The sequence below is a fragment of the Lagenorhynchus albirostris genome, chromosome X (assembly GCF_949774975.1).
Source record: "Lagenorhynchus albirostris chromosome X, mLagAlb1.1, whole genome shotgun sequence".
NCBI lineage: Eukaryota > Metazoa > Chordata > Mammalia > Artiodactyla > Delphinidae > Lagenorhynchus > Lagenorhynchus albirostris.
The window spans coordinates 2,332,123-2,359,779 of NC_083116.1; the positions used below are offsets into that span (position 1 = coordinate 2,332,123).

The following is a 27,657-nucleotide window of genomic DNA, read 5'->3' on the forward strand; positions in this document are numbered from 1 at the left end:
AGGCCAGCTGGACATTTCTGTACTTCATTGAATCTGAGAGACAACACATTGCTAATGAAACTATGACAAGCCAATGCCTGTGAACCTTACCTTTTACCTTGAAACGCCATCTAGGGGCCTGCACCTACGTACTCTTTAGCCATCCTTCAAGGCCTTGGCTGGAAGCCACATATCCTTCCTCTGAACTTAACACCACCTCGTCTCAAGTGTGTCTATCATTTCCTACCTGCTATTATAGGGGCTTGTGAACGTATCTTAACTCCTCTGTTCTAACTGCCTTAGGGGCAAAAACCCTGTTTTATTTCTGTTTGTGTCCCCCCACCACAGTAGCTGTTTCCCCCCAGGTGGGGGTCAAGTTCAAATCACACAAACTGCACAGCATGTACAATACCTTCACTTTATTCCAGTCTCCCCAGCTGTCTCCCGACCCTTGCACAAAGGCAGAGAAGCAAACAGAAGTCTTTAAGGTTACATTTCAATGAGTCTGAGAAGAAACCAGATTCTGTAAGCAGAGCACCAGAAAATAAAGAATGCTGAATCACTATATGTGCTATGACTGTCAGAAACTGACCTGAAGGGTTCTATGAGCGTGAGCCACAGGGAAGTAGCCCTTTCGGCATCATCTCGTGCTGTTTCTGCCCAAACTCCAAGCAGATAAAGGGGGTACTCTTCTCTCTGACCTTTTCCACGGCTTACTTTCAACCTGCCCAATGTCCCATGTTAGGAGAGGTGCTAAACAGCTTCAAACGGCATGCCACTCGGGCAGACCACCACCTTGCCATTAAAAGGGCACAGGGCTCTGTGGATAAAGAGAAAGGTGCCCATCAAAGAATGCTGTATGAAAAAATACTGCAGGCAGGCACACCAGCTGCACCTGAGAGAGAACTTGGGAGCATGCAAGGAGATGAGCAACTGGTAGCTCTTCTCCCCAGGGATTTGGGGGGTTTACGGTTATTCAAGCTTTTTAAAAGTTTTTGCTCTAAACTCTGTGTCTATTTAAGACGTACACTTGAAGCCTCACCATGTGTTTATAACTTCTGCTTTTCTCTAGGGTATCTGTCATCTGTGGCTCCTTGAACAGTCTGCATGGAAATAAGTCTAGGACCCCCTCCTCGATCAGCAAATGGCTTGTTTCTTCCCTAGGCTTCTTTGACTGTTTACAAGGCCACTGGAATGATAAGGGACCCAGGAGGAAGCGGGTGGGGGAGAGGGAGAGAATACAAAACAGTAAACCAGGAAGCTGCCCTATTTTAAGAAATCTAAATCCAGTCCTACGAAGAAGAAACGTCTGCTGATTTCGCCACCCTCGGAGTCACAGAAGGGTGGGTGTGCTCTCACAGAACCAGCCGGAGGAGACCTAAGCTCAGAAGAAACTCACTGCAAGGAGAGAGTTATCGGCTGGGGAACGCGTGGAAGGGCCCGGGCTCCAGGCCGCCTCACTCGACCTTCCGCAGGTGGCGAAAGCTCCGCACCGTCCTGTCCACGGCGTCATCCATGCTGACCAGCGGCCGGTAGCCCATGGCCTTTTTGGCTTTCTCACAGCTGTAGTAATGGAATGTGCCAGCCAGCGCGACCCGCATGGGCGTGAAAGTGGGCTGAAGCTGGGCTATGGGACTGATTACCGTCACCACGAGGGACAGCAGGAGGGCCAGGTAGTAGGCCACCCAGTAGGGGACGTGGTACTTGGGGGCCTCGTAATTGAGGCCTGTCAGGATGCGGGACAGGAAAGTCCAGAAAGGGATGGGCTCATCGTTGGTGATGTGAAAAGCCTGCAGGGGGGAAGGAGAAGTTAGGAACTGCTCCCCAGCAGGATGGGGCGGCAGGCCATGCTTGGAGCTTGGAGCTTGGAGCTCGGAGCTCAGCCAGGACCAATATTTTGAGAAACCAGTGGCCACTCCCTGCCTGCCCGCCCCAGTTCCTTTGCAAGGCAGCTCGAAAGTGAGGCGGTTATTAAGCCTACACAGGCCGCAGTCTGCAGGCAGCTTTCAGGCGATGACAGGATTTCAAGGGAAGCTTAGATTGCACTTGGGAAGGTACGTTTGTTAATTTAATAATTGTGTTAATCACGGTAAATGCAGTAAATCATCTTATCTTCAGATGCAACAAACGGGTCATATGACATTTCTGAAACGTGCTGTCTTTGGTATAAACTAAAAGCCATACCCACCATACCCCCGCCACACTGAGAGTTACAGGAGGCGGAAAATGGCAGAGGCCCAGGAGAAAAAAATGAGCCCAAATACGGGGGATTCCAAAGGTCGGAGTGAGAAACAAAGAAGACGGGGGCCCTAGGAGTGGGAGTGAAAGGAGCCCACGTGCGCTCTCTCATCTCTGCGTGAGAGCTGACCTCACCCCACCCGAGGGGCTCAACCGTGGCCCAGTGGGATCCTAGAGCAGCTTTGCCAGGATGCAGGGTCACAGAAGCCACTTGCCAGTGGGTCCAATCACTGGGAGGAGAATTGTGAAGGCAGGCGGACACACAGGGGCAGGAAATGGTGGGCCAGCTGCTGCCGAGCAGGTAGAAGCAGGTGCCTTACCTTCCCACCCAAGGCTGTGTCTCTGGAGAGGTGCTCTGCAGCCAGGATGTGTCCGTGGACCACGTTTTCCACGAAGGTGAAGTCCACCAAGTTCTCCCCGTTCCTGCATGTGCACAAGGAATGGGTTCCCTGCGCCGGGAAGAGCCCTGCGGCTGGTAGAGCCCCTGCACGTGGACCCAGGGCCAGGACCCGCCTTGGCAATGCCAGCCCCTGGCACACCTGGGCATCCGTAACAGTTGAAGATGGGCAGGAGGCCAGGGCTCCTAGGCCCTCAGGGCCAGTGGGATATTTAAGGGCCCACCAATGAATCTGCAAGTCCCATGCCCTGCCTGCCCCGTCCCAGTGTGGCCAACACTGGTATTGTCTGCTCTGGGCTCTAATTAGGGCAGCAGCTCTGAACTCCCTCCAGGGCACTCTGGGCTAATGCCTTTCTCTGGCCTCAGAGTTTTCTACTGTCTCTTTCAAATCCCACAGCAGGAAAGCCAAGTGAAAGGCAGGGAGGCAAAGTGGCAAGGCACAGGGATAAATGGGGAAAGAAAGGGAGAAAAGAGAAGGAAGAAAGGAAGAAAGGAAGGGAGGAAGGGAGGGAGGGAGGGAGGAGGGGGGAAGGAAAGGTATACTGGGGACACAGTCCCAGTCTCATCACCTGCAGCAGCCCTCCCACTTGCACTTGCCCAGAGGAGGAATGTTAACACCTACCCCCGCCTTCCTAGATGCAAGGAGAGCGGAGGGCTTGGCCCTTAACCCTGGGCCAATTGTTTCCCCTCTGAGCCTGTTTCCGGAATTTCCAAACAGGGACACAAATGTTTTCGCAGCCTACCTGAGAGGGTTCATGGGGCAGAAGAGTGTCCTGCCACAATCCATGTCTCCCTGGAACTTGTGACTATGACCTTATCTGGAGATAAGGTCTTTGAATATGTAATTAGTTTAGATAATGTCACACTAGTGTAGGGTGGGCCTTAAACCCAATGACTGGTGTCCTTATAAGAGGAGGGACGTTTGGGTACAGACACACAGAGAAAAGAACGTCACATGAAGATGTAGGCAGAGACTGAAGTGACGGGTCTACAAGCCAAGGGACGCCAAGGGTTGCTGGCAGCCACCTGAGACTGGGAGAGAGGCCTGGAACAGACTCTCCCTCAGAGCCTCCAGTGGGGCCAACCCTGCCCACACCTGGATTTGGGAGTCCTGGCCTCCATCACTGGGAGTGAATCCATTTCTGTCGTTCTAAGCCTCATTTGTTGTGGCAGCCCCAGGAAATGAGCAGCGGGCAGCAGAGAAGGCCACGTAAGGCAAGAGCCGACTGTGTCCAGGGCGGGGGGTGCGGGGAGGAGAGCAGCAACTTACCCGATCATGAACTTCATCTTGCCTTTCCTGGCCGCCTCGATGAGAATGGGGACCAACTGGGGGTCCCTTGGGCCAAAAATGCCATGAGGGCGGATGGCTGTGGTTATGAAATTCTGGCCAGGATCGTTGGCACCCAGTACCGCCTGCGGGAGAGCAGAGGGACCATGTGGGCTGCAGACATGCTCCCCAGGGGACAGGACCTTGCACAGGGGCATGGATGCCGCCCACTGCCCCGGGCTGCAGACTCACGTCAGTGACACTTATAATTCGGGACTACTTCTGTATCCCTTTCCCCACTCCAACACCCAAATCTGAAAACACAGGAGACAGCTGGGTCGAAACCAGTAGAATCTAACAGAAAGGCCTGGGTTGGGGTTTAAACACTAAAATGCATGAATGCAGCAGTTTGTGGAAAATATCTGAGAGATCCAGTTAATGAGTTAGCTGGGGGCCTTCAGTAAGGCTGCTGCCGCCAAACCGGCTCCTGACTTAAGTTCCACGTGCCAACTGTAGGTTTCCACCAGTCCTGGGCTGTCGTGGTCAGAACTGAGTACCACCTCCTAGGAAGGGACTCTGATGAAGCCAACTGGGCTGGAAGAAGGGGCTGAGAAGGGAGAAGGTCTGGGAGAAACAGGGCAGCAACTCAGTAGCTAAACAGATGGACCAACATGTCGGGTGAATCCTCAGAGCCATGTTCTGTGTGGCTTAATGTACAAGCTAGAACTTAAGGGCTTCAAGTACAGAGAAACAAGTTTTGTCTCAAAGGGAACAAAACTCCCCAAAGGATCAGATAGGTTGTTGTTAAAAATGGGGACCACGATGGTACTACCGCCAAGGCTCTGGGAGTCCTAGATAACACCACACTCCATCTATTATCTGTCAGCACGTTTGAAAGCCGGCAGCAGCTTGACATCTGCCGCCAACTGGAGGCTCCAGCACAGTTACTGCCAGAGGCGTTTACAGGCTGAGCTCATTTCCAGCAGAGCACCCAAGAGTCAGTGCAAGTGACACGACGATGGTCTGAACCACAGCTGCCACTTGCAGCACCTGAGCCCAGGGGGCGGGAGACCCAGGAGCGCTGGCGGAGGGTGCACGGGGCCCAGTGGAAGCTTTAGCGCTCCTCGGGTCAAGTCTGAGCAGGTGGGAGCTACGTGAGGCTCTCTGTGCTCCAAGGAGCAGGCGGGCAGACCCAGGACTGGAGCTTGCAAAAGCTAGGCCTCCGTGCGCTGCACCGGGAAGCCCTTGGGTCTCCCGGCAGATGAGGTCTTTGGGGACTTTCTGGGTTGGAGTAATAGCAAACAGATGGGAGGCGGCTGACACTCAGGCCACGCAGGGGGACTCTGGCCAATCTGGCGTTAAGCTCTGGTTCCATACATACCGGCTGCGAAAGAAAACCTCAGTAGGCGTGGCCCGCTGCCAACAGCTGGGAGAGGCAAACTCACAGCTGCCTGGCTAAGGTGAGCTGCCTGTGGCCGATGAGCATCTATGGCCTACAGTATCGGGTGTCCTCAGGGTAATATTCTCCTGGACGTTAGTCCCGGAGCTGGCTACTGTCACAGTCTCTGCTACTTGGCCCAGACTGCTGCTACAACCAGGTGCTCCCTGGTGAAGCTGGCTTGCCAAGTGGAAAAGTACTTTTCCTTAAAATAAAGCAAGAGCCTTCCATTGTTTAATTTCAAAAAAAAAAAAAAAAGGACAGAGGGTGCAAGAGTGCCACTAGGAAGGTGTGTTCAAATCAAAACACACTTGAGTGTTTAGCCTGAGTTCTGCTTCCCGCTTTGGGTCATCATAAATTGTCTGATTGCTGGAGCAGTTGAGTAAACTTGCATGGTATACATGTTGAGTGCAGGCTCTAGAGCTGCGTGACCTCAGGAAGCTTCCGAATCTCTCTGCACCAACTGTCCTCCTCTGTAACCTGGTGACGGTAACAGTACCTGCCTTATGGGGTCATTGCGAAGTTTAAATGAGGCAGCTCCTCGTAAAATACAGAGTAGCGTCTGGCCACATTAAGCTATTATGTTATTATTTTTTCTGTTATTATCCTTGAAATTGAATTCCATCCACAGATTTTACTGCCCAATTTACATATCAGGCATCAGAATACTAACTTCCTATGTTCATAAACATTCTTCTTAAGAATCTAAATTCTGTAGACGTTCATGGACCTCGTTTGTCACTCACTCAACCAGTTCTCAGGTACGTACTCTCTCCTGTAAGATCTTCGTCTCCGTGTAGTAGTCAATGGGTTTCCTGGCATAAGGGAGGTCTTCGGTTCCATTTTTGATGTCGACACCCTCAAAGATGACACTGGCACTGCTGGTTAAAATGAGTTTCTGGCAGAGGAGAACAGAAGATTTAAAAAAAATGAGTCAGGAACGATCGCTGTTTAAACATCACGATGGTCAGGTAGGAAAGAGAATCAAATGGCACGTGCTCACAACCCTCGCCCCATACAGATTCTTTGCTATGATGCCTTCCCTTTTCAGGCCTTCTTAAAATAATGCAAAGATCACCATCTTTTGCAGGTATGGGGATTTGAGACACATTATGGTATCACACTCTAAAACAGTGAATTTCACATTTTCCCCCCTCTTATCACAACCAAGGGATAGAACAGACTTCCATTATTCATGGTATCTCACTATGGGAGTGATTCTCCATGGGGGAAGGATAGCCCACAAACTTCGAGGGAGATGCCTGTCTGCAAAAGACCCTGGTGATTCTGATCCCAACCTTGGCACGTCAGCACACACGAATGGGCACGTGCACATGTCCACTGGCGAAATGCTATTTGAAAGGAAGTTGCTTTCTTACGAGGGTTCGTAGCTTCCAGCTACCTGGTTAAGGGCAGCCCATCCTAAACTGAACACCATTAGCTCGAATCACATCTTTATCACTTTTATTCAACAAGGTCCTGGAAGTTCTAGCCAGCATGGTAGGATAAGGGAAACAACAAAGTATAATGATTTGAAAAGAAGAAACAAAACTATTGCCACTTACAGGTGTTGCAAATGTCTACATACAAAGCACTACGAATATACAGAAAATATTAGAGTTCAGCAAAGTTGCTGAGTACAAAATCGATATACAAAAATTAACTGTGCCCCTACGCAGTAGCAGTTGAAAATGTCATGTGAAAGATATTTCAACCACCAAAAGCAAGGTACATGGAATAAATTTAACAAAAGATGTACAAAACCTTTATGAAGTAAAGTATAAAGCTCTATTGAAAGACATTAAAGAGATAAATAGACATATTATGTACGTATTTATGGATACGGAGACTCAATATTTGAAAGATATCAATTCTCTCCCAAATTACCTTTAGGTTTGAGGCAATTACAGTAACATTTCTAACAGGCTTTATCAAGGAACTCGACAAGCTGGTTCTAAAATGTATACGAGCAAAGGGCTAAGAATACACAAATTCTTTTTTTTTTAAATTTTATAAAATATTTTCAATTTTTAAACATCTTTATTGGAGTATAATTGTTTTACAATGGTGTGTTAGTTTCAGCTTTATAACAAAGTGAATCAGTTATACATATACATATGTTCCCATATCGCTTCCCTCTTGCGTCTCCCTCCCTCCCACCCTCCCTATCCCACCCCTCTAGGTGGTCACAAAGCACCGAGCTGATCTCCCTGTGCTATGTGACTGCTTCCCACTAGCTAGCTGTTTTACATTTGGTAGTATATATAAATCCATGCCGCTCTCTCACTTTGTCCCAGCTAACCCTTCCTCCTCCCCATGTCCTCAAGTCCATTCTCTACGTCTGCGTCTTTATTCCTGTCCCACCCCTAGGTTCTTCACAACCATTTTTTAAAAAAAATCCATATATATGTGTTAGCATACGGTATTTGTTTTTCTCTTTCTGACTTAATTCACTCTGTATGACAGACTCTAGGTCCATCCACCTCACTACAAATAACTCAATTTCATTTCTTTTTATGGCTGAGTAATATTCCAGTGTATATATGTGCCACATCTTCTTTATCCATTCATCTGTCAATGGACACTTAGGTTGCTTCCACGTCCTGGCTATTGTAAACAGAGCTGCTATGAACATTGTGGTACATGACTCTTTTTTTTTTCATTTTATTTATTTATTTTTGGCTGTATTGGGTCTTCGTTGCTGTGTGCGGGCTTTCTCTAGTTGCGGTGAGCAGGGGCTACTCTTCACTGTGGTGCGCAGGCTTCTCTGTGGTGGCTTCTCTTGTTGTGGAGCACAGGCTCTAGGCGCGCAGGTTTCAGTAGTTGCAGCATGCAGGCTCAGTAGTTGTGGCACACGGGCTTAGGTGCTCCATGGCATGTGGGATCTTCCCAGAACCAGGGCTCGAACCCATGTCCCCTGCATTGGCAGGCGGATTCTCAACCACTGTGCCACCAGGGAAGCCCCATGACTCTTTTTGAATTATGGTTTTCTCAGGGTTTATGCCCAGGAGTGGGATTGCTGGGTCATATGGGAGCTCTATTTTTAGTGTTTTAAGGAACCTCCATACTGTTCTCCATAGTGGCTGTATCAATTTACATTCCCTCCAACAGTGCAAGAGTGTTCCCTTTTCTCCACACCCTCTCCAGCATTCATTGTTTGTAGATTTTTTGATGATGGCCATTCTGACTGGTGTGAGGTGATTCCTCACTGTAGTTTTGATTTGCATTTCTCTAATGATTAATGATGTTGAGCATCCTTTCCTGTGTTTGTTGGCAATCTGTGTATCTTCTTTGGAGAAATGTCTGTTTAGGTCTTCTGCCCATTTTTGGATTGGGTTGTTTTTTTTTTTTTTTTTTTTTTGCGATACGCAGGCCTCTCCCGTTATGGAGCACAGGCTCCGGACACGCAGGCTCAGCGGCCATGGCTCACGGGCCCAGCCACTCCACGGCACGTGGGATCCTCCTGGACCAGGGCACGAACCCGTGTCCCCTGCATCGGCAGGCGGACTCTCAACCACTGCGCCACCAGGGAAGCCCTGTTTGTTTTTTTGACACTGAGCTGCATGAGCTGCTTATAAATTTTGGAGATGAATCCTTTGTCAGTTGCTTCATTTGCAAATATTTTCTCCCATTCTGAGGGTAGACAAGCAAGTTCTGAAGAACATGGTTGGGGGAGTGACTTGTCCTACACTAGATACTGAGGTTCATCCTAAGGCAGGGCACAGGGGCCAAGAGAGTTTGAGAGCCGGGAACAGGCCCGCACAGATGTGCTGCACAGGGCGCTGAACAGCGGGGAAAGGATGGATCATATAACACATGCTGCTGAGCACCAAAACATCCTCTGTCTACTTCAGAACATATACAGACATAAATTCCTGGTGGATTAAGGATTTAAATGTGGGAAGTAACACTTTAAATCTCTGAAAAGAAAAGCACAGTAACCAATCTTTTGATTGCTCTATTGAGAGACATTCCCTAAATACTACATTAAAAAAAACACTTCCTGCACTGTTACCCACTGAGCAATCCTGCCACTTCAGTGAATATACCAGAGCTACGTCTATCAAGATGGAGAAATCTCAAAAACATAATGTTGGGGAAAAAAAGCAAGTTGGGGGCTTCCCTGGTGGCGCAGTGGTTGAGAGTCTGCCTGCCGATGCAGGGGACACGGGTTCGTGCCCCGGTCCGGGAAGATCCCACATGCTGCGAGCGGCTGGGCCCGTGAGCCATGGCCGCTGAGCCTGCGCGTCCGGAGCCTGTGCTCCGCAACGGGAGAGGCCACAACAGTGAGGGCCTGCGTACTGCAAAAAAAAAAAAAGCAAGTTGCAGGAAGATATATTCAACATGATATTATTTTTACAAAGTTTTAGGTTTTCTTTCTTTTCTTTTGGCCACGCTGCACAGAATGCGGGATCTTAGTTCCCAACCAGGGATTGAACCCACACCCCCTGCAGTGGATACACAGAGTCTTAACCACTGGACTGCCAGGGAAGTCCCCTACAAACTTTTTTTTTTAACGTTTTTATTGGAGTATAATTGCTTTACAATGGTGTGTTAGTTTCAGCTTTATAACAAAGTGAATCAGTTATACACATACATATGTTCCCATATCTCCTCCCTCTTGCGTCTCCCTCCCTCCCACCCTCCCTATCCCACCCCTCTCAGTGGTCACAAAGCACCGAGCTGAGCTCCCTGTGCTATGCGGCTGCTTCCCACTAGCTATCTATTTCACCTTTGGTAGTGTATATATGTGTATATACATATATGTATATATGTCCATGCCACTCTCTCGCTTCGTCCCAGTTTACCCTTACCCCTCCCCGTGTCAAAACCTGGAAACAGCCCTGGTGTTCTGACACCTGCTACAGCACAGACGAACCCTGAAGATGTTACACTAAGTAAAGTAAGTCAGACACGAACGGCCACATGTTGTTTGATGCCACTTCTATGAGGCCCCTAGAGTCAAATTCACAGTGACAGGAAGCAGAATGGTGGGCGCCAGGGGCGAGGGGAGGAGAGGGTTAGTGTTTAATTGGTACAGGTTTCAGCTTAGGATGATGAAAAAGTTCTGGAGACGGACGATGGCGGTGCTTGTACAGCAATGTGAATGTGCTTAATGCCAGTGAACTGTACACTTAAAAATGGTTAAAATGGTAAATTTTATGTTTTATATATATTTACATTATATATATATATATTTAAGCCACAATAAAAAAATACAAGCAATTTCTAAATTGTGTAGCTCTTTAACCAAGACTAATAAAGCTTAGGGTCCTCAGATGGTCTGTTCAGATGCTCAGCAGGTCCTAGGGTTGAATTTCTAGGCTCTTCACAACACTTTAGGAAGCAAGCCTGGCGAGGCACAGGAAGAGAACAAGAGCCCTGGTCCCCACACACTTGGAAAGGGCCATCACACGCTCCCGACAGCACTCATTCCAGCTTTCCCCTTACCTGAACCCCAGCCTCTTTGCAAGTTTCAATGACATTCTTGGTGCCAACGTAATTCACTCTGTAAAAGAGTTCCTTGTTGTTACTGGATGGTGGGGGCGATGCGCAGTGGAAAACTGTGCTTACACCTTTCAGAGCTGGGTACAGATCCTGGAGAAGCAAACAAAGACAAAAAAAAATCCCTCCTGCTTTAGACAAGTAAACATCCTCCTCACATTACCACTCTCCAATCTGGGGCATGTAGGTGTCTTGCCCTTTAATAATTCTACAATCAACACAGAAATACATTCTCACTGTAAAAGAGTCAAACAACACAAGTACACGGCACAGAAACCATATTGTCCCTTTAACCACCCCCCTCCCCATTACCTGGGCCCAAATAAAAACTGGTTTGGGGCATGAGAAGCCTGTGGGATCCAGAGAAAGGCAGCATCTTTGCCTTTGCGCCTCATGGGTGGTGGGTGGGTGGGGTACAATTCAGGGCACCTGCAGTTAAAGCTCCTGGGGAAGATGAGCCCATAGATACACATTATGAATCATATGAAAAGACAGTGTAAATACCCAATACACAGCAGCATTCCTTTCCGTGAAACTAGACATAAAACAGTAACCTGAGACAAAAACATGTACGTTTAATTTATTGCTACAGGAAAGCAGAGCTCCTGAGATCGACGGCTGATTGCAGAACTGGGGCAGGAAACAGACAAGATGAGCCAGGAACACCTTGTCGCACCAGAAAATAATTCCTGTTAAAAGGACTCGAGAGCCAACTTGAAGACGCTCCCACTGGCCAAAAAGGAAGGGACAATTTGATCCCCAGTATGAGTAAGAATTCCTTTTGCAAAGTGGCAAATAAAGGGAAAGAGTCAAGCATTTAATCTGCACAAGGTACAAAGATTTGAGCTAAGAAATAAAGAGAGAATAATAGCATGTCACCATTTTGTGAAACCTTAACTGAGTAATAAGATCTAGGAATGATCAATAGATACTAACATCACCAAAAGAAAGACAACCATGAATTATGTGCCTAGATCCACCGATTATTAGCATTTTGCCACAATTTTCTCTATGTAGACATGATGTTTTTCCTTGAAACCATTTGAGAGTAAGCTGTAGACATCATGCCACTTAGCCTCTCAAGTCTTCACCAGGCACCTCCTAAGAACAAAGACATCCCCTAAATAACCACAAAACATTCATCGCATGCAAGAAATGTAACAGATAGGATACTCCTACGCAATCATTAGTCTCTATCCAAGCTTCCCCAACTGTCCCAATAATGCCCCCTCAATTTGGATTAGTCTTTTAGATTTAATACTTTTGGCAAGAACATCACACCAGTGACATTATGACCTTCTCAGGGCATCACCCAGTCTGTCCCATTGTTGGTGATGTTGATCCAATCATTTGCTTAGCGGGATGGCTGCCCGATTCTGGCCATCAAAAAGGTACCTTTCCCTCTGTGTAATCCACTACTATTATATTTGGTGAGGCTCAAAATGTCCCAGATTTGGCCAGTGGAGGCTCTTCAAATTGGTTCCTGTGTCTTTTTGACATATTCTCATTAGTTTTTGAGTACGTCCTTAATTTTGTCCTAGGAAAATATTACAGGCTCACCTTGTGCTACCTACCCTGCCCCAGAGTCCTGCATAGGCTATTTTCCCAAGAAGCCCGGGTTCCTATTATGGGCGGTGGTGTGTAGAAAGCAAAATCTGAGCACCGGGTGTGCTTATGGCTGTTGGGGTGTCAATCCATGATGCCTCAACGGAAAAAAACCAAACCAGAATCAGATGCAGTCTTTACTCCACTAGAAATATAATACAAAGCACAGATATGACTTCAAATTTTGTAGTAGCCACATTAAAAAAGGAAAAAGTGGGAATTCCCTGGCGGCCCAGTGGTTGGGACTCTGCGCTTCCGCTGCAGGGCGGCAGGGAGGCCTGGGTTCAATCCCTGTTCGGGGAACTAGGATCCCGCGAGCTGTGTGGCACGGCCAAACAAATTAAATAAATAGAAGTAAAAAAATAAAAAAACATAAAAAAGTAAAAAGAAACAGGTGAAAATAATTTTAAACTATAAATTAAGAGAGACTTAAACATTTCATTCCTGTCCTGCCCCTTCAGTTGACTGCAATATTCCTCAACCTTTTTGGTTCCTTATTTGGAAAGACAACTATACAAAAACATTGCGAGACATTCAGAGATATCTCAACACTGGTTAGAAATTAAGCAATTGTCAATATGTTTTAGGTGTGGTCATGGAGTTGTGTTTTTTCAAAGGATTCTTATCTTTTAGTAACAAATACTGAAATATTTACCAAAAAAAAAGACAAGATGTCTAGGTTTGGCTTTAAAATAATCTGAGGGTGGGGAGGGGATACAGATGAAACAGGCCTGGCTGTGAGTGTATATGGAATAGAGAGAATCTATAAAATATTACAAAGACAGAAGGAGAAAGAACACATGGAGGAGAGACTAAGAGACATGTAGAATATAACGAAAGACTTTACTGTATGTCCAGTAAGGCTGCCAGAAAGAATGCGGGTAGAGTCAATATTTGAAGAATTTTCTCAAAATGAGGCCCACTAGGTGCTGAGTGGGATTCAAAAAGAAAACTAAAATTCAGACCATAAAGGACAAAAAAGAAAATCCTAAAAGGCATGAGGAAAACTCAGCTGACCTACAGAGGAACGATGCTCAGATTGAGCGATGGGGGGAAAATTGTGAAACGAGAATTCCACCTGCAGCCAAACTAGCATTCATGAGTGACGGGAAAACAGAGACATTTTCGGGCATGAAAGGACTCAGCGAGTTTACTGTGTACAGATATTCGCTGGGGGGAATGCTACAGGAAATGCTTCAGCAGGAAGAGGAAGGAACCTGGGAGAGAGAAATGGGATAGGAGAGGTGCTGATGAGTGGAGACTTCAGTCGATCCCTCCCTCGTCCTTCCCCGTCTTCAGGGTGAAGAAAATCTGGAAGCGAAATACTGGCAACGATGGCGTGGGAGTTGTGGGGGAGTGGTTTGGAGGGGAGCTGAAGTTTGCTAAAGAGCCTGTCTCCTTTGAGGGGACACGTCAGTGATCAAATGAGACCATATCCCTGCCATCAAGGAGGGTCCATTCTCTGGGTGGGGGGCACAGATACCTAAGTTTACACAGAGTATATCAGCTAGTGCCAAGTGTTACACAGAAACAAAGCGGAGTAAGGGAGATCCAGAGGGGCTGGATGCTTAGCATAAGGTGCTCAAAGACTTACAGGAATTTCCCGAACAAGCTCTGCGGTTCACGAAGAGCATTCCTGACAGAAGGAGCAGCGAGTGCAAAGGTCCTGAGGCAAGAACTCAGTTGGTGAGTTTGAGAAGCAGTAAGGAGGCCAGTGCACCTGGACAGGAGCAATGAGGGGGAGTGTGGGAGCGGGTGAGGTCGGATCACGCAGGGCCTTGTGGGTGATTATTCAGGTCTGTATGTTTGCTATAAATAGGACTGGACACCCCTGGAGGCTTCTGAACAGAGGAGCCCTGAAGTCTGATTTATGCATTAAAAGGGTGGTGGCTTGGACCAGGGTGGTAATGGAAGGGGTGAGGAGCTGATGGATCGGAGATCTACTTTGAGAGTGGAGTCAACAAGATTTGGTGATGGATGGGATCGAGGGTACGGAAGAGAAAGGAATCAAGGATAAATCTAAAGTTTCTGGCCAAAGCAATCCGAAAGACAGAGTGGGCATTTATCAAGATGGTGAGGACTTTAGTAGCAGCAGGTTGGCTGTGCTGGGGGAGGGGGCCAGCTTGTAGCAGGGAGCCAGGAGCTGAATTTAGATACAGCACAAAGAGAGATAGCCAGCAGGCAGCTGGACAGACACGAGGCTGCAGATCTCAAGCTTGGAGCTTAGTAGCTTCTAGACTATTTAATCTGTGAGCCGGAGTGGATTCACCAGGACACTAAGTGTGCTTGGAGAAAAGAGATCTAAGGAATAAGCCCTGGATCCTGCCAAGTTTAGACATTACAGAGATAAGGAGACTGAGGAGGGGCAATTGGTGAGGCAGGAGGAGAAGTGAGAGGGTGGTGAGTGAAGAAACTAGCAGATGCCGCGGAAGGGTCCGGGCAGATGAGAAGCACGGTGTGGCCACCAGATCTGGTCGCTTCCAGGTCCCTGGTGGCTGTATCAGTGGCTGTTAGGTGAAGACCTAGCTGGAGTGCTGCTATGAGACAATGGAGGGAAGCAGTCAGAGGTGCTGAGAACAAATGACCACAAGGGGAAAGTGGGGCAATAGCTAAAGCCGCATCAGGGCGTTCTGTTTCCTTAAGACGGTGACGCTGTGCTGATGGCTGCGATCTGGTAGGACAACTTGCTGATCAAGGAGAGAGGGTGGAGAATCCCTAGAGGAATCACCAAGCAGGGAAGAAGACACGGGCTCTAGCTGGTGCCTGGACCATTTCCAGGGCTAAGCACGTGAAGAGTGTAGGTCTGTGGATATGGTGCCGGAAGGTACATGGGTCGCTTGAAGACCACGACCGTGAAGAAAGAGGCAACAAGCTTGTGTTTTCTTCTCCAGCCCCGTTTGGCTGCACAGAGACACCCCACGGAGGTAGAACTGGATTTAACCAGGGCTGGGGTTTAACCCAGGAAGTACAACACGATGGGGAGGTTTATGTGTCCGTTTTTCCAGCAGACACTAGTCCAGGGGCTGCTCTGGAGATGTTCTGTAGCTGTGGTTAACATCTACAATCAGCTGACTTGAAATCAAAGGAGACTGTCCTTGATAATCTGGGTGGGCTTCATTCAATCAGTCGAAAGGCCTAAGAGTAAAAGCTGCGGTTTCGGGAAGAAGAAAACCTGCCTCAGGACTGCCTGGGCTTGCAGCCTGCCGGCCTGTCCTGCAAAGTTCAGACTTGCCAGCCCCCACGATCCATGTCTCCCTGGTTATTTCTCTGGACAACTCTGACTGATACATACAATGAGGGCTGAGAATCATGCAGGAGGAAGTCAGCCATAGACTTGACAGCAGGGAGGCTCTGAATGGGGTGCGGGATAGTGGGAAACGGCCAGATGCCTGGGTGGGTCACAGACCTGGTAGAGTGGAGGTCTTAGAGGCTGTGAACTGGAAAGATAGGAGCTGGGGCTCACAGTGCAACACCTGTAAGTGAGATCACGGAGAGGACACACTTACTGGGGACGACCAAGGTCCGGGTCTAGGGAATGACAATGGGAGTGGAGGCCAAGGCGAGGGTACTGGCAGGATCATAGGTGTGAATACTGAACTTGCCAACAATTACGATGAGGTTGACCTTGGCCAGGAGCTAAAAGCACTGAGAAATGAGATGGAGTCACCTGGGAAAGGGAGAGGGTGGCTGTGGATCATGGCCACAAGGAAGGGTACGAGGGTATGTACAGCCTGCTGGTATTACCTTCAAAGCTGGAGGGAGCTCGAGTCAGGGTGAGAGAAGCAGTGATGATGAACAAGGAAGACTTCTACCCCATCTCCAGGCCCACAGGTGGGGAGGGTTGGGTAAGGAAGACAGCCTGGAATTTGACAGGGCTGCAGGGGAAGCCATAGCCTTAAAATCCAAAACAAACAAATAAACAAACTATAGCCAATGATGCCAAAGCCGAGAAGAAGAGCCCAGTGACAGGCTGAAGGAAGCCACTGTGATACATACAACATGCGAAGGACTGTCTCAAATAGAAAGGAATTACACATCCCTAGGAAGAACAAGGTAAAGCCAAAGACTAACGAGCGAAGGTCAGCGACACGCATTTCACAGAGGAGGGTCAGGAAAAGGCGTGGCGCCTAGCCACCCGTGCAGGGGGCACATGTGACACTAAGCGTCACTGAGGTAGCACTTCACACTCTCCAGAAGGGCAATACCAAAACGTCTAAGAATACCAAGTGCTGGCAAGGACATGAGCAATGGGGATCCTACCACACGGCTGCTGTGAACTTAAGCGACAAAGCAGCCTTGTTGAGCAATTTGGCAACATCTTAAAATTCAAAATATTAACACCCTTATAACTCGGCTAAATCCTGAAAACATTAAGGGAAAGAAGTCAGTCACAAAACGACAAATATTATGATTCCACTTATGTGACGTGGCCAGAATAGAGATGGGAGATGTATGGTTGCCAAGGGCCGGCGGCGGTGGGGAGGACAGGAAACGGGGAATGACCGCTAGCAGGCCTGGGCTTTCCTTTTTGGGTGGTGACAGTGTTCTGGAATTACACAGCGGTGAGGGACGCATCACTTTGTGAACAGACTAACAACCACTGAATTGTACACTTTAGAAATGTGAAATTTCTGGAATGTGAATTGTATCTCAATTAAAAACAACTCCAGCAATTGCACTTTTGGATATACACTCTGGGGCCACAGTCGGCACACTATGGCCTGCGGACAACGTTTTGTAAATAAAGTTTTATTGCTACTCAGCTACACCCACTCATTTATGTATTGGCCACACTTGCCTTCGAACTACCAGGGCAGAGTGGAGTAGTAGTGACAGAGATGACAGTTACTCATTCTCACTAGTAACAATGTGGGTGTGTGTTAAATTCTTTCCTATAACTTTACAGTTTTTCAAAAAAACTTTTGTTTTAGAAACAACAACTTGGCTGGCCTCTGAGCAGCGTAAGTCTGGTAGTCTCCCTTCAGGGGCCTGGGGCAATCGGCAAGGCTCGGTGGTCTGTTACCTGTTGGCTGCAGAGGTCGCCCAGGAAGAACTGCACGCGGGGATCGTCGAACCCTTGCCGAATGTCAAATACGTTGACAGCGTAGCCTCTTGCCAGCAGCTGCTCCACCATGTGCTGCCCCAGGAACCCAGAGCCTCCGATCACTGTGCATTTCATGGCCTGCAGAAAGGGAGGGATGGCAGTGGGGTACGGGTGTGCTGAGAACTATTAAGAGCCTGGACTCACAGACCGTGAGCCACTGTGATGGCAGGTCCATCTCTTAGTTTGAAACTGTTCTTGAGCCAAGTTGGAAGCTTCATATAATTCTGGTGTCCTATCACCAATGCCAACCTTCTCTCCTGGGATCAGGAGAGGCAGGATAGCAAATGATACTGAGGCAGACTTTGGTGAGACTGGATGACCTGAGGGGAGTTCCCTGGCGGTCCAGTGCTTATGACTCGGTGCTTTCACTGCCGTGGCCCAGGTTCAATCCCTGGTCGGGGATCTAAGATCTCACAAGCTGCACAGTGTGGCAAAAAAAAAAAAAAAAAAAAGTGACACCTTCTTGTTCCCAATAGCTGATCCATGGGCACTTTTAAGGCAAAAAGCAAACCAACCAACCGACCAACCACACACATGAATGGAAAAACAGAACAAATCAAAACGTGCCACCCACTCAATTGACAGTGTGCACTTAAAATATCAGAAAGGAGAAAGCAGAGTCTTCTTACTTCTTACAGAGTCTTCTTACTTCTACTTACAGGGCAAAGTCAGCCCCCTTTGCTCCCCAACCACTATAGGGCTGGCTGTGTGGCTTAGGACTCGTCACCTAACCCCTTCTCGCCTTAGCACATCCATGTAAGACTGTGCTTTTGTCTGATGGGATCTCCTGGTGGGGTTGCAGGGAGGATGGGTGAGCTGTTCATCAGCCAGGCCCAGGGCTTTGCTTCCCCTTCTCTGAGCTCTGAGGAAGTTGTTGAAAAATTGGGGGAGAGCTATGGTGTTTACATTTCAGTTTCTGCAACACATGCACTCTTGGCTAAAGTCCAACTCTGGTAATTGGGGATAAAGGAAGGACAGTGCACCACATGCAGGCACTTGAATATTCTGACTCCAGGGAGTCGATGCAAAACTGTAGCTGGTGTACGCTGATGAAGCTGGCTACAAGGGGCCCAGATGGAGGCCCTGGTATATCCCTCCTCCCTGGGGTCTTTGTAAAACCATATCTGGGCTTCCTTAAGATGACAAACCCCCATTCTTCCCTGAGCTCATGTACAGTAAATCAAAGTTGGGGATGAAGTAGAGATCGTAAAGAAATTCTGCTCCCGATTAAAAAACCAACCAACCAACCTGCTATGTATGCCTTAAATGCCTGTATAACTGAGACATGCAGGAGACTGCAGGGGTGCCAGAGCCTCTTCTACGGCTCTGCCCCTCTCAACCTGTCATCCCATCTGGAGTGGTATTGTTAGTGGAGTCCACCAGGCCCTCTGTAGATGGCTCCGTAGCTTTAGCATCATTTGTTCAGGCATTTGTAATCTCCTGACAGAGTCAGCCTCACTGTGCCACCCCCCGCACCAGATTATCTTTTAAGCCCATTCTCGTCTATGCTTCAGTTACTGCCATATACATGTAATCACAGCACACTACATTATTTGTACCTTTACTAAAATTTCTAACACACCCCCAGGGCATAGGCAAATGAAATTACACAAATCCCACTCGATCCCCCTTTCGGCAATCCCTTATCCTCCCGTTCCCCCCAAGTCAGCTGCACAGGCAAATGCAGTTTTTTAGAATAACTCTGAGCATCCTTGCTTCCCAAGCTATTTTTTCTTGGTTTAGTAAAAATCTGCCTGAGCCCAAAGAGGGTCTGAACTAGACATGTCTAAGGGCATCCCAAAGGATTTCAGAGTCTCTTGTTTATATTATCTGCAATCTCTAGTTACAGTTGTTTCAAAAGGCTGATATGGTCTAATTAAAAACAAATCAAATAACCTTGCTACTATGTCTAGTGCAATCTCGTTTCACGATTTTAAATGTGAGCAATCCATACTCCTCTCTTTGACAGTGACGTGGATTTTTTTATTATATTGAAATGTTGCACCAATATTGCCTGGGAAGCGTGGGTCAGCAGCTGTGCCACAGAGAGTTTTGTAATGATGAGAACAGAGCTGGCATTTACCCCAGAGAAGTCAGATGTGGGATGGAACCATGGTATTCGGTTACAGGAGATCATGTGAAATAACCACTTAACTTTTCATGGCCATGAAAGATGGCACGGGGCAAGTGGGCCCAGCAGACAGAAGGAATATGCACTAACAAGTAAGAATGAGACGCCACACTGGAAACAGGTAGCGAGACTCAAGAATGGGTTACTGCCGGGAGTTATAAAATTGACATCTTGGAGACAGTTTTAAGAATAGGAAAAGGAAAGAGGGGCTTCCCTGGTGGCGCAGTGGTTGAGAGTCCGCCTGCCGATGCGGGGGACGTGGGTGCGTGCCCCGGTCCGGGAAGATCCCACATGCCGCGGAGCGGCTGGGCCCGTGAGCCATGGCCGCTGAGCCTGAGCGTCCAGAGCCTGTGCTCCGCAATGGGAGAGGCCACAACAGTGAGAAGCCCGCGTACCGCAAAAAAAAAAAAGAATAGGAAAGAAAGCCATCTAGACATACTATTTCATTGCAATATGATCTTGAGAAAAGAGAATGCTCCAGGTCACTGGGTTTATTCCATCCTTTTCTGTTTTCCCTTGTCTTTAGCCGTGGGCCATTTTCTCAGAGAAGTCTTACACAGAATGTATATATAAGTTAGGGTGAAAGTGTTCTTTCTATTGTAGTACTTCGTGTAACTTTTTCTCCCTATAAAGTCAATCAATGAGAACGAACAACCATCCGAATCCGGATTGTTTCTGGTTGCTGAGTAAAGTCCTGGTTCACACAAATAATGAGCTACAGACGGCAAGGAGCTCTGGTGGTTTGTCTGAGCACTAGAATCTCAGATTAACGCTCAACTACAGAGGCAGAGAGAAGACCTTACTCTGAGCTGTACACTAAAACCAGGGTGATCTGCTGACCTCTGGCAACCTCCTGGGAATCCCTAATTTACTAACATTTGATATAAACACATTTTTTACCTTGGTGTGATTTCATTTCTGAAGTGTTCGTTCAGCAAAAGTGAATCCAACCCACTCTTTGCAGATCTTTGTGGAAAAATCTCCAAGAGGCCTGACAATTCCTTCAAGTCCCTTCTGACACTTGCGACGCTAGACTTTAGGAGGCCTTGCTACCGCCCTTGTTGGCCCTGGAAAGGCTTCTGCCATTCTACCCAGAAGCACAGTCTAACCTGCTGGAGGCCACGTGAAGGCAAACCGAGGCACCCAGCTGACAGCCAGCAGTTACTGCCATGTGTGTGAGGCTGCCTGGAACATACACCTCAGGGTCCCCATGATAGCGGCTGTGACAGCAAGCCCAGGGGAGACCCACCAAGGAACCCCTGCCCCCTGCTGGGCCGAGCCCAACCTGTAGAATCGTGAACAAAGAAATGGGTGTTGTTTTAAACCACTACATTCTGACAGAGTTTGTTACACAGCAGTAAGTAACTGGTGCCTTAAATAAAGATATATATCTTCTATAAAGAAACAATACTCAACATTGATTGATTTAATAAATGAACCAGATACGATTTTTAACCCATAGCTATGTATCAATGTCTTGTTGGTATGTATGTGTTCGACTTTCCCCTTACCTGGTTTTGGTTAACCCTTTTCGTACTCACTTTTGGAATGTCTTCTGTCAAATGTGTCCATGTGCCCTGGTCTCGCACTGGCTCACCAGCTGCTTGTTCCATTTCAGCTGCAAATTTGGCCCTGTCTGCAGTCAACTTTTCGGTCCTTAAAGACATATTTAGAGACAGACATGTTATATAAACTGAACCATCTTTTAGTTATTAGTGTTCTGTGTGGATGCCCCCCCGCACACGCACACATGGAGTTTTCACAAAGAGCTCAACCACAGCTTCAGCTGCTGGATGAAGCACTCAGCGAACATTCCTGTGATGCAGGCTGCCCTCAGAGAAGGGCCTGACTGGGCCCATAACTCACTGTATATTTGGCTCCAGGCAGAACAGGAAGCCAGTTAAATAATCTCATCCATCAGTTACAATGAAAAGAATATGTCTAACATCACAGCTTTTCCCACAGCACTTCAATTATTGTCTATTTCTCTCGAGTCGATCAGTAGACTAGTAGACTGTGGCAGCGCAGTGGGAAAACGCACAGACCCGGGGAGGCCCAGGTTGCAGTCTTGGCACTGTCAGAAAGTGTATCAATCTGCTCAAGCCATGTCTCTTTGCTGCAGCTCAATAAAACAGACTCAGTGCTCATCGCCATGGTGCCAGGGCATGGGATGCTGTGAGGAGGAAGAGTAAGAAGAGACAGAGCTCTCCTTGTTGGTGGAATTAAAGCCACCCTGACCACATATAGAACTCAGAGTGTCTGGGGCCACCGGAAACCCTCGGGAAGTGGCCAGAGTGTGGTGGGGACCCAGCAGCTCATAACCAGGAGACAGTAGCAAAGCATATCAGGTGATAAAGTCCCACAACGAGACCAAACCACTGAACCGCAAACAAAGAGAAGCCGTTCACTTTGGGGTTACAGTGCATTAGGTCTTGATCTGCTTTCTTGCAGTGGTCAATCTACCTAAGTCACAGATCCCCTAACACCGGCGGGTGGCAAAATCCATGACAAAGCAAGTCTAACTGCTTGCAAAAGGCTAGATTCAGAGGATACTCTTCAGTGAGGAGGTGGCAGGCAGGCAGCCCAATCACACACACACACACACACACACACACTCTGTCACGTGTCCCTGTAGGAGCTGATTTTGTGGCCTGGAAATGGATGTTAGGATCCTCAATGTCTGATGGAGCCATTTTGGGGACACATATTTCTGCGACCACAATGGAAGTTATTAGGAAATATATTTCAAAACTTCATTTTTCACAGAACTTTTTAGAAAGCACACCAACGAATAAGCGAAGTTCACCTGTAGCTCTAGGCCTATCCCGTCTGCCTTGTACACCATAATCCTCTTTGTGTCGGCAGATGGCCCTGTCATCTGTTCTCCCTAAACAGATGTGGCTGGCGAACATTTTATCCATTTGGTTCAATGTGCATCTGCCAGGGAACAAGGATCTGGGCACTTGCACCAAGGCCTAGCAAACAGTGTGCCTAGAGGTCCTGTCTGTCTTGCTCACCACTGCATCTTGGCCCTCACACGTCCACTGGACTCATGAATACGCAGTGTGTGTATGCACCCATGCTTTCTGCTTTCAACCGCGTACACACAGACACCCCCATCTAAGATGCAGGAGCTTCACTGGGGGCAAATGGGTTTGTTATTTTTCTGGTGGTGTTCCACTCACCAATACCCACTGCTGGTTTCTTACTCAGTCTCTCCTGATACTCAGGGAGGCATGAGGAAATGAGAGGGCAGACAGCATTTGGAGTGCTGTGGTCACAAGCCCAGGGACACCTGGGACCCCCAGAAGCTGGCAGAGGCAGGAAGGATCCTCCCCTAGGGCTTGAGGAGGGAGCCTGGATCCATAACATAACTTTCAAATAATGCATATACAATTCTCAGCAAACCAGCCTCTTGCAAAAACAAAATCAAATCTAATTTGTCTCAAATTATATACAAATTATTTTAAAGTTTGTAAATACTTTAAGCCAGATAAGAATTCTGCTGATACTTTAGTGGTCTCTAGAGGCTGGGTGCCCAGGTCTAGCCTAGGGAATGAATCAGATCCCACTGGCAGCCCCCCTCCCCTGCAACCTAAATCCCCCATGTGATATATGGTCACGTCCAAATGAACACCAAGAAGAGTTGTGATTTAACAGACATTTCTCTAAAAAAGATATACTTTACAGATGACCAATGAGCACATGCAAGTATGCTCAACCTCCCTAATCATCAGGGAAATGCAAATCAAAACCACAGTGGGCAATCATCTCATACCTGTTAGGATGGCTATTATCAAAAAAACCCCAGAAAACAGAAAATAACAAGTGTTGACAAGGATGTACAGAAACTGGAACCCTTGTTCACTGTTGGTGGGAACGTAAAATGGTGCAGCTGCTGTGGGAAACAGTATGGTGGTTCCTAAAAATATTAAACATAGAATGACCGTAGGATCAAGCAATTCCACATCCGGGTACATACTCCAAAAAACTGAAAGCAGGGATTTGAACAGATATTTGTACACCCATGTTCATGGCAGCACTGTGAACCGCAGCCAAAAGGTGGAAGCAAGTCAAGTGTCCGTTGATGGATAAACAGATAAAATGGAATATTATTCAGCCTTAAAAACGAAGGAAATTCTGGCAACTATGGAATGGAGAAAATATCTGCAAAACTTGTATCTAATAAGGAGTTAATCTCCAGACTGTATTAGGAACTTCAAATCAATAGCTAAAAAAGAAAAGAAAAAAAAATCCAACCCAAACTAATAACCTGATTAGAAAATGAGCTTAGGACTTGAATAGACATCTCTCCAGAGAAGACATACAGATGGCCAACAGGTACATGAAAAAATGCTCAATGTCATTAATCATCAGGGAAATGTAAAACAAAACTTCAATGAGATACCACTTCACCCCTGTCAGGATGGCTGTTATCAAAAAGTCAAAAGATAAGTGTTGGCAAGGATGTGGAGAAATTGGAACCTTTGTATACTGTTGGTGGGAATGGAAAAACGATACAGCTACTGTAGAAAGCAGTATGGAGGTTCCTTAAAAAATTCAAATAGAACCACCAAACCACCATATGATCCAGCAATTCCAATTCTGGGTATATATTCAAGAGTTGAAGCCAGAATCTTGAAGAGATATGGGTACTCCTAAGCTCATTGCAGCACTATTCACAATAGCCAACATGCAAACAACCTAAGTGTTCATTGATGGATGAATAGATAAAGAAAATGTGGTATATACACACAACGGAATACTATTAAGCCTTAAAAAAGGAGATTCCACTATATGAGACATGGATGAACTTTGAGAACATTATGCTAAGTGAAATAAGCCAGTCACAGAAGGACAAATACTGCATGATTCCACTTATATGAGGGACCTAAAGTAGTCAAACTCACAGAATCAAAGAGTGGAACGGTGGTTGCCAGGGACTGGGGGAGGGGGAAAGGGGGAGTTACTGATCAACGGGCAGAAAGTTTCAGTTAAGCAAGATGAGTAAGCTCTAGAGGTGTGTTGTACCTATTGTACATTCAAACATTCATTAATATGGTGGATCTCATCTTAAGTGTTCTTACAACAATAAAATAAAAATGAAAAGAAGGGACATTCTGACACATGCTACAACATGGATGAACTTAAGCTAAGTGAAATAAGAACCTTGGAGACATTATACTAAGTGAAAGAAGCCAGACACAAAAGGACAAATACTATATGATTCTACTTACATGAGGCCCCTAGAATAGTCAAATTCATAGACACAGAAAGTAGAAGGGAGGGTGCCAGGGGCTGGGAGAAGTGGGAGAATCGGGAAGTGATGCTTAGTACATATAGAGTTTCAGTTCTACGAGATGAAAAGAGCTCTGGAGACGGATGGTGGTGATGGTTGCACGACAATGTGAACGCACTTAATGCCACTGAACTGTACACTCAAAATGGTTAAAATGGTAAATTTTCAGTTCTGTCTATTGTACCACACACACACTCACACGAACAGCTGTGAGAAAATAAGACCCCAAAGAGCAACGTTCTAAGGTTCACACATCAGAAGCCTCAAGTCTTTTTCCTTTAAAATGATAGGTGTCTGAATTAAAACCAGTACCTATGCCTTTGTTCCTCTATACACACTGGGACAAGGCCTTAGGCTAAAAAGAATCTAGGAAGAGAACCATCTTCTATTAGGGAAACCCAAGCGCCTGGCTCCACTTCTGGGCAAGGGGGAGGAAGGTCACTGATAGGATTAGATACAGAGAGAAGGGAGTGAGCCCATCACCGCCTTCCTGCTGGGGAGAGTCTCCAGCTAGTGAGTCCTGGGGACAAAAGGACGGGATAGTCTGTCCATTTTGAACCAGATAGAGACAAGTGTTCCTTCCTTTGCAAACGTGGGAGACCAGGCTCTTTGTGAAGCAGAAATCCAGAGCAGCTCAGAGGGGTGTGTTGGGGTAGTCGGGGCCTGGCCTGCTGCTGTCCACAGACTCAGTGCAGGAAGCTAAACTGTGGCCACCGTGAGCTTGATACCCTAGTCTGTGGAAGAACGACGCCAACAACATCCAAGGCTTCCCACCACTTCCCCAAAAGTCTCAATCAGCTCAGTCTTGTCCTTTCATGGATCTGAGGTATCTCTGTGCTTCTGTCAGTCATTCATCTCTCTGCTGGTCTATTGACTTTTAGGACACAGAAAGGCCCTGATTTTGAATTTGTGGTGGCCACTGACAAAGCCAGCCTGAGAGCTTTAGCGTATGCTGTTCCCTCCACCTGGAATATTCTCACTGTCCTCTCCATGGTGAGCTGCTCTGCTCAGCTGTCCCCTCTGCGAAACCTCCTCCTCCTCCCCCGGCAAGGTTAGCAGCTTCCTCAGAACAGGTTTCTGTTCTCATTCTAACATAGCACACAGCTTTAGGCTTTCTCCCTGCCACATCTGTCCTGGCCCGCCAGGCTGTGAGCCCCTGGAGGGCCAGCAAGGACCCTGGAATGGAGAGTATGGGTTGAACTGTGCTGCTGCGGCTGGTGTAAGAGGCCTCATCTGTAGAGCAGCGATCCTTCCCACACACTTCAGAGTTGCTGTAGGGCTGAAACAAGCCCCAGGGGTAAAAGGGGAGCTGTAACTTGTCAAAAAGTTGTGAAAAAGCACCCTGGTGTCAGCTCACTCACTCATACATTCCCTCATTCACAAGGCCATTGCCAAACAGAACCTTGCACAGCACAGACATTCAGGGAGTCCAGCATCTGGGGTGGGAGTCAGGCTTAGCAGAACATTGCAGAAGTGCCTTTGACTTCCGATGAGGGTAAACCCAGGCGGGGAGGAGATCCTTAAGCCAAGTTCTAAGGCCCTGGAGGCGAGAGTCAAACAGAGGGGCTGGCTGTCTGGCTTGTACTCATAGGGAGGCTGCTGCTGAAGGCCTGAAGTGGGAGAGGAGCGAGCAGCAGAGGTGGGAAAGAGAAAAGAAACGGCATTTAAGGGGGAAAATGGATAGAACTTGGAGGCTGGTTAATGGGAAGGGGGCACGAAAAGAGTCAAATATGACTGCAAGGTTTTGGACCTGGTTTATGCTCAAAGAGGAAGAGGGTAAAGGGCAGAAGGTCGGTGAACACTGTCGTTTAATGAATGTCAATAAACCTCAGGCTTTCTCAGCCTGAGAAACTTATGCTCTGTCCCCTGCCCAGAGGGGAAGCAGGTAAGGGCTGAGAGCACACGTCCCGTTGTAATTCTCCAGGCAGGTCTCACACTTGCAAAACTCCTGTGACTTTGCTCAGGCGGTGTCTCCGCCTGCAATGCCCCTCGCTATCCACCTGGAGTGTTTGGGTGCCAAAAAGAATATATTTTGATGACCTGCTCCCTCTCACGCTCATATCTGCTTCACTCCCTTCCAAGTCCGCTCCCAGGCCTCCAGCTCACTTCCCTGGGCTGCTTTAAGCCAGGCGAGAACTACAGTGATCCTGTCTTGGAACCTACTTGAGAGGCAGGGGGTGCTCTTGAAGGGACACGCTCAAAGAAAGAGCCTCAGCTGCATTTGGCCGCTAACTCCCAGACGTCCGAACCTCTGCGACAAGGCTTGGCACGTCCCTTCCCTTCTCCGGGTCTCAGTTGCCCAGTGAGTACAGTGTCTGCTCCAACACGAAAGGTGACGCTCTTCTCTGGCCTCTCTGACCCTAACTCAATCTCAGGCCAGACCAGAGAGTCCCCGACCCGGATCGCCCCACCCAACCCTTCCAGTCCTGTCGCCGACACAAGGGCGAGGTCGCAACCCTTACCCGTCCGTAGGCGGCCCCCTGGCTGTCCCCAGCGCGTCCGCAGCCTTCATCCTCAGCGCTCCAGCGGCCTGCAGCCACCCTTTTCTCCCCGCCCGCGTGAGCCGAGAATCTGCCGAGGCTCTTCCACCAAGGGAATTGGCTCTGTTCGGTGCTGGCTCAGCCAGTCGGCGCTCGCGGCGTGATCCTGCCCAATGAGGCCAGGCCGCGAGCGCACAGCCCCCGGCCCTGCGCC

General features: G+C 47.8%; 1 protein-coding gene across 2 annotated transcripts; it reads right to left on the minus strand.

Annotated features, from left to right (window-relative positions):
- Positions 1–381: 381 nt before the first annotated feature.
- On the minus strand, positions 382–27,653 carry NSDHL (NAD(P) dependent steroid dehydrogenase-like). 2 transcript variants are annotated; one of them, XR_009538484.1, is made up of 9 exons: positions 27,426–27,653; positions 21,206–21,320; positions 17,453–17,611; positions 10,771–10,917; positions 6,089–6,217; positions 3,885–4,027; positions 2,538–2,640; positions 1,022–1,769; positions 382–799 (listed from the first exon to the last, which is right to left on the minus strand). XR_009538484.1 is itself a non-coding variant. In XM_060137895.1 (8 exons), the coding sequence occupies exons 1-8, from the start codon at positions 27,473–27,475 to the stop codon at positions 1,437–1,439; spliced, it is 1,179 nt and encodes a 392-aa protein (XP_059993878.1). In that variant the 5' UTR covers positions 27,476–27,653; the 3' UTR covers positions 382–1,436. The 2 variants fall into 2 exon arrangements, 1 of the variants encoding a protein (XP_059993878.1); XM_060137895.1 differs by having other exon boundaries at positions 382–1,769.
- Positions 27,654–27,657: the final 4 nt, after the last annotated feature.